We start from the raw sequence: 10,786 nt of genomic DNA, 5'->3' as shown, positions 1-10,786 counted from the left end.
GGAGGCGTCTCGCGGAGGGCTTGGGGCTCCGGCTGCGAGGTCCCAGCCCAATTTAAGTCTCCGTGAGTGGGTGGGTGAGGCATTTCAGGCTCTAAGGGGGACCCCAGCTGCTGAGATGCCCGGAACGCGAGGTCTCTTAACCGCAGGTGACCACGTCTTTCGGAGGATGGGGGAGGGCGCTTCAGGAGAAATAGGGGGGCTCTTAGGTATTTGCAGCCGGGGCCCCAGCGCTGCCAGTCTCAGGTGTGGGCCTGGGGGGGGGGGTGACCGACGGAAGGCGCGGCGGGGGACCCCGACCTAGCAGGTCCGCGGCTGTCAGAGAGGTGCCCACGCCCGCTCGCCTCCCCCTCCTCGCCCCCCGCGGCGCGGGTCTCGGCGCGGCGCCCCGCCGGGGTGCAGGGCGGAGCTAGGCTGGGACTGGCTGGGGGCTGCCCCGCCCGGCGCCGGGGCCTTCGTGCCGGCCCCCGGGGAGGAGTTATGATAATTTCCTTCTCATTAAGGCGCCCGGGTCCCCCGGCTATTGCCGGGACACACAGTGCGGGCGCGGCTTCCCGGGTCCCCGGCAGCGGCTTCTACGCGCGCGGCGGCCGCATCTACGCTCGCGGAGCCGCCGATGCGCGTCCAGTGACCGGGACAGCGAGGCCCTCGCGTGGCGGGGGCGGCGGCGGGCGCCCAGCCACCGTGACCCCCATTTTGGATTTACCGCTCGGGGGGTGGGGGGAGCCTGGATTTAACTGGCGACTGTTTTGGGGGACGCCGGACGCCATGTTGTGGAAAATAACCGATAATGTCAAGTATGAAGAAGACTGCGAGGTGAGCTGGGTGCAGGGGCGCAGCCCGGCCCCGCCCGAGTCCAGCCCGGGAGGCGGGGACCCCACCGACCGCGGTCCGGGCGCGGGCGCGGGCGCAGCGAGCAGGCACCAGCCTCTGCCCCTCGAGGGGACGGGGTCCGCTTTTGCGGACGCCCCTTAGTCCGTTTCTCCCGGGCCCTCTTCCTGAATCGGGCCCTTCCCCAAACCACCCTCCGGAACAGGGCCTGGAAGGAGACCGGCAGATCCCACCCACAGAGCTTACCGGTCGGTTTCGTGCGAAGCAAAACAGCGCTTCTTTCCCTTTTCTCGGAAGAGCGCCCCGTCTACAACGCCTAGACGTGGCCTTTACGCACGAGATCTCCGTCCCGAGGGGTCAGATGAGGCGACCTGCCGGCGACACCTTTGCAGAGTCCCCTCCGCGGCGGGCTTGTCACCTGGCCCGCTAACTCCTCGGGGAAACCAGAAAACAACCGAAGTTTGGCTCTCCAGAGAAGTGGGGGCTGGGGAGCGCCGGGGGGGGGGGGGCGAGGCCAGATGGGGCCGTAAGCGCTCGGGAGTGCTCCAGCCAGTCCGACAGGTTGAGCTAGAGTTTCGGAGAGTGGGAGGGAGGCAGGCGGCGAGCGGGAAGAGGAAGACGCGGGCGGCGGGAGGTGTGCGCCCGGGCGCTGGCAGAGGGGAGCCCGGGCTGGGGGGCGACGGGGGCGGGGGGCCGCGCGCCCGCGGGACCTCCTGGGGCTGCCCCTGTTGGCGGGCCCGGGCACTTCCGCTAGGGGGCGACAGCGCCCGTTTCTCCTAGTTCCCCGCCACCCCTGTGACCCCGCGAACCCGGGGAGACGAGTCCTTGAAGAATTAGGTCGGACAGCCTCGAGGCGAGGGACGTGCGCAGGCGAGGTTGCCCAATATTTGGGGTCCTTAGTTCTCCCCCTCTGCCCCGGTTTGTGGGGATCCTGACCGTGGCCCGGCAGGGCGGCCCCACTGGGTGTTCCCCGCTCGGTCTGGACCCAGCTAGCTGGGGCGGAGTGGGGTGGGGAGCAGCCCTGGCCGCGAGGCGTTCCTCCCCGAGTTCCTCGGGCGGCCTTGGGTGGCCGGCCTGCCGGGGAGCGTCACTTGCCCGGAGGTCTTTGTCCTGAGGGCGTGGAAGGGAGGGTCCCTGGGGCGGGGAAGATGCGCACTTCCCGCTTCGTGCGCTTTATCCGCGTCTGCAGCTTCCCCACGTTCTTTTCGTCCGGCGCCGCTGACATGTGCGGGCTAGTGAGTGAGCGCAGTCCTCACGGTGCCTACAGCATGCCGACTTCCTCCCCGGGCCCGGGCCTCAGCTACTCCTGGCCCAAGACGTGGGGCTCGGATCCGGCTCTTCAGAGCGCCCCGGGCGTCCGACCTCCCAGGCCTTCGCCGCCGGGCTTTGAGAGCGAGTTCCCCCAGGTCTTTCGAAGCCTCTTTCCTCCGCGGGCTGGCAGTTCGCAACGAATCCTCCGGCGCACGGCGCCTCTGGGTGCTCTCTGGGCGGAGGGCAGGCCCCACGAGTCGGGTCCCCGGGGACGCACGGCTCAGCGCAGCGGCTGCAGCCACTTCGCAGTAGCGGGGTTTCGTACTAGCGGGGTCTCTGCTTCTCTCACCCAGGATCGCCACGACGCGAGCAGCAATGGGAACCCGCGCCTCCCCCACCTCTCCTCCGCGGGGCAGCACCTCTACAGCCCCGCGCCGCCCCTCTCTCATACCGGAGTCGCCGAGTACCAGCCACCACCCTACTTTCCACCGCCCTACCAGCAGTTGGCTTACTCGCAGTCGGCCGACCCCTACTCGCATCTGGGAGAAGCTTACGCCGCTGCCATCAACCCCCTGCACCAGCCGGCGCCCACCGGCAGCCAGCAGCAGGCCTGGCCGGGTCGCCAGAGCCAGGAGGGGGCTGGCCTGCCCCCGCACCACGGGCGCCCGGCCGGCCTGCTACCCCATCTCTCCGGGCTCGAGGGTGGCGCCATGAGCGCCCGCAGGGATGCCTACCGTCGCTCCGACCTGCTGTTGCCCCACGCGCACGCCCTGGACGCCGCGGGCCTGGCCGAGAACCTGGGGCTCCACGACATGGCGCACCAGATGGAGGAGGTGCAGGTGAGCGGCGCCTCGGCTCTTGCCCCTCCTGCCCGGACCTGTTTGCCCCCCAGCCTCTCCTCTCCCCTGCCCGGCCTCCCCGGAACTTAAGGGAAACTTTGTCGTTTCTCCCCCAGAATGTCGACGACCAGCACCTGCTCCTGCATGATCAGACTGTTATTCGCAAAGGTAGGCAGCGAGAGCAAACTTTTTTCCTCCCTGGGCCGCACCTAGCCTGGCGAGGTTGGGGGCATTTGGTGGCCACCTTGGGACAGTTGTGGTAGGGAAGAAGGGGCCGATGGAGGAGGGGGTGGGGTTTGGCTGGAGGAACATAGGCTTTTAGGAGAAAGAAGAGGGCATTGCTTTTGGAGCTAAATGAAAAGGGATGATGGTAAAACTCTTAGGATTTGTTACTCGATAGTGTTCTCTTGGAGACTAGGGCCCCTTGAATTTCATGGTGTTTTTACAGTGTTAGTCTTCCAGAGTGAGTTTTAACACTGACTTAATTTGGAAAAAAATCAGACCACACACCTTAGTTGGGTGGTTGATGCCGTGGCAGTTGTTGAGTGGATGATTGAATTTCCCGTTTCATAAATGCATGTGGCAAGGATCCCCAATTCTGACCCGCAAGAAGAGGTTTTGAAACAGTTTGGCCTACCAGATAGACAGCCTTCAAAGGACCGGAGTGGGACGATCTGCCAGAGTCTGGGTTTATGCAAGATAGTGGGGGAGGGGATTTGGAAAATTGGATGGGGGGGAGGGGGGAGTGTCTCAAGAAATTAAGTTACAGACTGAGGGATTGCCAGTTTGGCTGTTTTGAAGATGGAGTGGCCCTAAATGAAAGGGAGTTGTGGTCTGCTACTTGAAGTTACACTCCTTGAAATCAGTTGGGAAATGGTTTTTGAAGAACAGCTCAGAAAATAAACCGAATTTCCCAGGAAACTTGGAACAGGGCAGGTTTGTTTGTATTTTTAAATTTACCGTGATCAGCTGCACCGAAAGTTTTCCGCAAAGGATCCGCGCGTGCCGGGTGATTTTGGTGGTTCTTAGACAGAGGAAGGAAAAAATCCCCGTGTATGTAGGGTTGAAGCAGTCTTCTGAAAACCAGTGTTCTAATTAAACACATTTTAACAGTGGCTAGAAAATGAAAACCCTCCACGCTTGGGGTCATGACTAATTAGCTTTGCAAGGTGTTAACTTGTGAATTTCAGATTCGATTATCTTTGAAGAATTGGACTTAAAAAAAATGTGCTTGCAGTTTATGTAGCCCAACACACAACGCTGTTTGCTTAAAGAGCTCTTTCAGCTCGGGTTAGAGGTTTGAAAAGGTCCCTTTCTCGTAAACGCAGCTCTCGGGGACTGCCACGTCTAATCTTCGTTCACAGGTCCCATTTCAATGACCAAGAATCCGCTGAGTCTCCCTTGTCAGAAGGAGCTGGTAGGGGCTGTGATGAATCCCAGCGAGGTCTTCTGCTCGGTCCCTGGAAGACTGTCCCTCCTCAGCTCCACGTCTAAATACAAAGTGACAGTTGCTGAGGTCCAGAGGCGATTGTCCCCGCCTGAGTGCTTAAACGCCTCGTTACTGGGAGGTGTTCTCAGAAGGTACATGGGGGCACATTCTGGGCACGGTGGTTGGGTTGGTGTACAACCCAAAAGAACCAAGGAGGTATTTTTAACATTTATGTAACTTTCATACCTAACACTGAATTCTAATCGGCTCAGAGTTTTAGTACATTCCTTCTCTTTTAGAAAGTGCCAGATGCAGAAGGAAGTGCTAAAACACGCCAGCAAATTATCATTTGGTTAGAATTTGATTCCTTTATGAGATGGTGGCGTCCCTATTAGGGGGAGAGGAGCTCCATGGGGTTTGCTACCCCAGGGGACTTGGGAGGCTGCCACAGGTTTTAGAAGTGAACATTTATCTGCTCCAGCATCCTTTGCAATGTTCTGTGACTGGGGGGGAAAGAATGTTGCTGTTACGAAAGATGTTTGAATTTTACAGGCATTAATTAAATGAGGGACTCCCTGTTTCACTTGATTGCGACCCACATAATGTAGATACTCTTGGACAGATTTCAGTTTTGGCAGCATTTGAAGGATGGAGAATATGAAAGTGATTTCTAGAGAAGAGCCACAGTTCACTTTTCTTTTGACTCAGAGCCAAATCTAAAAATGGAGGCCGGTCCTTGCGGGAGAAGTTGGACAAGATTGGGTTGAATCTTCCCGCCGGGAGACGGAAAGCTGCCCACGTTACCCTCCTGACGTCCTTGGTAGAAGGTCGGTGGGGTTTTGCTTTTGTTTGGTGATGTTTTAATATGTTGCTAGGTTGTTTGTGTCTTTAATGCTACTCTGAAGAAAAGCTTAAAAACAGCCCTGTCACCAGTTGAGAGATGAAAGTGATTTGTCCCGAGTTCGTTGCAATGAATCACAGTAATTTTTATCAAAGAAGTTAACATTTAAATACCTGCCTGCTTAGCCATCCTGTTCTGGGTTCTCCAGCAAATCATTATTAAATAGAAATGGGTTTCCCAGACCGAAGAATTCACACCGTAGGGTGTTGGGACATTTCCTACAAGTGAACCAGTTTTTGAAAGATGCAATTGATCAACGGGTACACCTTTCAAAAGCTGTTTGGTTATGTATTGGTGGGAAGAACCCCCGTTTCTAGCTTTGGTAGCTGGGGAATATCAGGATTGTGGTCGGTGAACAGAAAAGCCTTTGCATACGCAATTCACAAGTCCTTTGTTCATTTCCCCCATGGGAAAAAAAAAAATTAGTGGGGCCCCTCTCCCCCGACCTAAAATAGTAGGATGTAACATTTTCACTTCTTGAATGGGCCCCTACCCCCAATCTGGAAGGGAGCCAAGAATGCAATTACAGCCTTTAAAAAATAAAGGGGAGGGGGCAAGGGAAAAGTGAAATATATATATTTTTTAGAAAAACCAGCTCATTGTTGCCCAGTGGAACGTGGGGAGGCTTCTCCCGAAGCCTGGAGCAGCCTCCAGCCCTTGCCCAATCAGCAGGGCGCTGGGCTCCGGCTAAGGGCAGGGGGAGCCAATGAGGGGTGGTCTCCCGGCAGCCAGGCAATCTTTTGAACACTGTCTGTCCCTGGTCTCATGGCGCGACTGCCGTGCCGAAAGCGACTTGGCAGAGCCCCGCTCTACCTTTTTACGGATGTCTTTGGGGGTCAGGGCCAGGAGAAAGGAGCTGCCTGCTAGCTGCCTGTTGGAGAACAGCTGTCCTGCATGGAGAATGGTGGGTTCTGCGTGCGTGGCGCCTAAATGGGGCTCCGCTAGGTTTTCTGACCAGCCGGGCGGGGGTGCTTGAATGAGAAAGTGTGTGCCAGAACAATGGTTCTCAGATTCTGATTTAGTAAGTCTGGGGAGGCAGGTGGAAGCCTGGGGGTGGGGGTGGGAGGGGTGCCACTATCTGGGTTTCTGCAAAGCTCTTGCCAGCCGCCCACGGGGCAGCCAGGACCTGGCATCTCTGGTCAGAGATGAGCCCCCTTGGTTTTTCCTCTCCCTCTCTTCGTCCCATGATTGGGACAAAAGGGGGTGAGTAGTCCAAATCGGTAGTTGGGGCCCGAAACGTTTCCAATGGAAACGCATGCCTTTCTTTTCTTAAACATTCTAGAGACTTGCCTCCTTCAGGAATGGGGCGCCCTAAGTTAAAAAGAAGGTTCTACGTCAAAGACTTCATCCCAGTTTCATAAAGAGAAGTGCCCCATCGGGCTTTTGTCAGAGATGCTTGTCTTTAGCATTTCCCTTCCCTTGTGTCCACAATGAGAGCTTTTATAATCCAGAGAAAGCATGGGTGTGTCAAGAATCTGAGTTGGGTCGAAGACTGGTTAGCACTGTTGGAGGGCAGTGAAGAAATTCAGGGTCTTTTTTCCCCCACACATGGTAGGATTTCCTCCTCAGTTCCTAGGGGAGTGAACCCACTGAAAGTACCCAGGGAGTTCTACTTTCTCGCTGGATTGTTTTCCTGGTGTGTAATCTCATTTTAAAATGCAGAGGGACTGGGGGGCCGGGCCGTCTGGGTTAGCAGAAGAGGAAAGGGAGACCTCCTAAGTCTGTTGCCATTGCCGATTATTCTAGGGGAGGCTGTGCATTTGGCTCGGGACTTTGCCTATGTCTGTGAAGCCGAATTCCCCAGTAAACCAGTGGCGGAGTATCTAACCAGACCTCATCTTGGAGGGCGGAATGAGATGGCCGCGAGGAAGAACATGCTTCTGGCGGCACAGTGAGTATCCAGACTCGAAAGCGATGGCTGGATGCCCTCATGTTGAAGTTGGGGGGCCAGTGTAGTCCCCGGGGCTTGGGAAAGGAACCCGCACTTAAGTAAGGGTGTGGAGCGAAAGGAACTGACAAGAGGGCTTTTTTGGACACGTCAGATGGGTTAACTCTTCGGGAGGATTTGGAAGAATAAATAAAATGAATGTGTTGATTAGTAGTGGCTGTTTGGAGCTGCTCAGTTATTCAGCTCAAAGTAGTTACACTACCCGTTCATTATGGTGTCTCCATATCTTACAAAAATGTGTTGAAAACAATTTGTTTTGTCACATCCAGTGAAGATTGGGTGCCTTCTGCCTCCTGATAGGATTTTTTTATGCTTAAAAAAAAATTTTTTTTTAACGTTTATTTATTTTTTGAGACAGAGAGACTGTGAGTGGGGAAGGGGCAGAGAGAGGGAGACACAGAATCCGAGGCAGGCTTCAGGCTCCGAGCTGTCAGCACAGAGCCGGACACGGGGTCGGAACTCAGACGGAGATCATGACCTGAGGCGAAGTCGGAAGCTTAACCGACTGAGCCACCCAGGCGCCCCTTCTGTTTTTTACATGTCATGGTCCAGTTGGACTTGGAGACGTGTGGACAAACTTTGTCTCAAACCCTGCTTCATGCAGCTGCAAGCTTTCTCCTAGAAAGCCGACAATGAATGGATTTTAAAATGACGGTAAAAAGGGCCCCTGGGTGGCTCAGTCTGTTGAGTGTCCGACTTCGGCTCAGGTCATGATCTTGCGGTTCATGGGTTCGAGCCCCGCGTGGGGCTCTGTGCTGATAGCTCGGAGCCTGGAGCCTGCTTCGGATTCTGTGTCCTCCCCGCCGTCTCTGCCCGCCCCCCCCCCCCCCCCCCCGCTTGTGCTCTGTCTCTCTCTGTCTTTCAAAAATGAATAAACATAAAAATGAATCCATAAAATGACGGTAAATGAAGCAGAAATCGTACAGTCAGGAAATGGGGCAACGGTGAACCAGGGTGTGCAAAGGGCGAGTTTCAGGGCAACGTGATTCTCCGTGTTCTTGAAGAAACTGGTACCGAGCTGCACCAAATAAAGGGCTATCCCGATACCTCTGGGCTGGAAATCCGGGCTCCACCTCTTTCAGTAGTCCCGGTGACCTTGGCGTTTTGACGGGGGTTAATCCTGTTACCTTTCCTAATTGCAGTGAGGATTAAAGAAGATAGTGCTTGATGGAGTTTAGCTCCGGGCCTGGCACAAAATAGGTGCTAAGTACAATTTAGCTCCACTGTTAGTATCAACGTCTGTCTGTTTCTCTGGTGCGGCCACGTGTTCTGATTGCCTCCTGGGGTGTCCTCCTTAGGGCGATTTGGCTCTGTCCCCTTTACCTGTCAAGAGCCAGAGTGAGCTCACAGGTATGCGCTGACTGTCTTCACAGGCAAGTGTGTAAAGAGTTCACAGACCTTCTCAATCAAGACCGAACGCCCAACGGGAACAACCGACCCACCCCGGTCTTGGAGACGAACATCCAGAACTGCCTGTCTCATTTCAGCCTGATTACCCACGGGTTTGGCAGCCAGGCGATCTGTGCCGCTGTGTCTGCCGTGCAGAACTACATAAAAGAAGCCCTGATAGTCCTAGACAAATCCTATATGAACCCCGGGGACCAGAGTCCGGCTGATTCCAGCAAAACCCTGGAGAAAATGGAGAAGCTCCGGAAGTAAGACGGGAGTGAGCCACGGGGCCGAAGAGTCTGGAGGGAAAAAGGCCTCCAAAGGCGTTCTCGACCCGGACAGACTGGGAACCCCTCTTGCCCGGGGACAGTTGGTTACCCACCTTCCCATTAAAAAGGCCTCCAGTGATTCCTGGATCGTTTACGTGCCCTCCTGGATTCCTTAGTGTTATTTCTGTAGCGCTGAAGTGTGCTTCTCCTTGACTCTGGACAAGTCACTGGAAGGTGACAAGTATCGTTTGATTCTTTTGAGACCCATTGTTTTCTCTGAAAGTGGTGCTACAAGTTTTAGAACCTTTTAAATCCGTTCCCCGGGCTCACGAGAAAACCCACACGCGTAGCTGTTCAAATATCTGATCGATGGCCATTCACATCAACGGTAACTTGCAGTGTTAAGGTAATGGTTGGCTTCTGGCGTCCACTAAAGATTTATCTAAACAAAGTATTTATCCGGCTTCTAGCTTCTTGAGATGTCAAATCCTGCATACAGTAGGAAGCAAAGATCCTCTCTGCTCAGCAACCAGCTTATTAATAGCTGGTATTGGACACACAAACCCCTTGTTTACAAGGGGCTCTTTGGGTTTTTACGAAACTTGTAGAAATGAAGCCTGCTGATGATTTTGTGTTTTCTTTTGCTGTCTTTTTTTCTTTTTCTTTTTCTTTTTTTTTTTTTAACTCAGAGAGTTAACTCTTCAAATGGGAGACTCGGAAATGACATGTTCCTTTAAGGTACTGAAGCTTTATTTGCATATTTATTTCACATTTTGGTGTTTTGAGTAAACTTGAAAAGGGTAGGCATGAAGCGTTTTTTTTGTTTTGTTTTGTTTTGTTTTTTGTTTTTTTTTTTTTTTTGGCTGCCCGCCACCACCATGTCCCATAGGAGGCTCTGTATTTTGAGAAAACTGTGCGTTGAGTGTACAGATGTTATTTATGCGTAATTTAATGGGGTCTGTAAATATGGGTGCACTTCCTGAGACTTTTTGACAAATGGGTTCGATTTTAATATTAACTTTGAAAGGTGATGGGGTAATCTAAAACACTAATTTAGGCTTTATTCATAGGTACGCAGGGTATTAAGAATTAAGAGGGTCTGGGCTCTGTTCTTGATGCGGAAGAGTCTATTTAATTGAAACTGTTCAAAAGCAATAACTTTGGGTCTCATTCCCATCATGCTGAACCGGAAGATGGGTGTGTGGTACCGTGTGTGGGGGTGGAATGGAGGTTTGGAATTGAACTCCACGTCTGTAAACGTCCCCCAGATAATTATTGTGTATACGATACCTGTATAATAAAAAGTATTCTCGATAGAAGCCGTGAAAGTCGGGTTACAACTTGGTGGTTGTTGTTGTCTTTTAAGTCTCTAGGATGAGTAGAATAGTGGCAGAGCTAATTTATGGTTGGCCGCGGCTCGCGGCTTAGTTCATGGGACTGAGCAGGGAAGGTGTGTGCCAAGGGAAGGCTGCAGAAGTTTCATTTTCTGTCCCTTGCAAGGCAAGACGGCTCAGCCGCGCTAGGTCTTACGGTCTTAACGCCCATGGGCGGCTCACAACTTTGTGTAGTACCTCCCTCCTGCCACTAGGGCGGCCGGGCCGTGCGAGAGTCCACAGTTTTTGGAATACCAGCTCTTGTATAAAGTGACCCTGTTAAGAAACACTATGGTGGAGTCGCCACCCCAGAATTTGGAGATGGAACCGAAACTTGGGCGCGGATCCTTCTTGGGAGGATTTTTGCATTCGGTCAAACTCAAGCAATGGAAACTGTAGGCTTTTCGTTTTCGGTTCAGTGAAAATCTCCATCTTGGCAACAGGACTGCGTGCATCTATCCAAAGCGCCCCAATCATTTGGTCCGCCTGGTGCGTCGGAGGTTGGGTCTCCGCACTCCACTTGGGGAGCAGAAGGGGCTGGCTGAGCTTGTGTACTTGC

At 54.0% G+C, this 10,786-nt stretch overlaps 1 protein-coding gene across 2 annotated transcripts; it reads left to right on the top strand.

Moving 5' to 3' along the window:
• The first annotated feature begins 520 nt into the window (after positions 1-520).
• On the top strand, positions 521-10,173 carry TFAP2C (transcription factor AP-2 gamma). 2 transcript variants are annotated; one of them, XM_043553622.1, is made up of 7 exons: positions 521-813; positions 2,433-2,918; positions 3,035-3,086; positions 4,283-4,499; positions 5,056-5,174; positions 6,995-7,139; positions 8,570-10,173. In XM_043553622.1, exons 1-7 carry the CDS (start codon positions 766-768, stop codon positions 8,853-8,855), a joined length of 1,353 nt encoding a protein of 450 aa, XP_043409557.1. In that variant the 5' UTR covers positions 521-765; the 3' UTR covers positions 8,856-10,173. The 2 variants fall into 2 exon arrangements, with proteins under 2 accessions (XP_043409557.1, XP_043409555.1); XM_043553620.1 differs by lacking the exon at positions 521-813 and adding an exon at positions 1,953-2,234.
• The last annotated feature ends 613 nt before the right edge of the window (positions 10,174-10,786 follow it).

Source organism: Prionailurus bengalensis, chromosome A3 (assembly GCF_016509475.1).
Source record: "Prionailurus bengalensis isolate Pbe53 chromosome A3, Fcat_Pben_1.1_paternal_pri, whole genome shotgun sequence".
NCBI classification, from domain to species: Eukaryota; Metazoa; Chordata; class Mammalia; order Carnivora; family Felidae; genus Prionailurus; species Prionailurus bengalensis.
The sequence above is the reverse complement of the archived record's forward strand: the minus strand, read 5'-3'. Positions and strand labels throughout refer to the sequence as shown.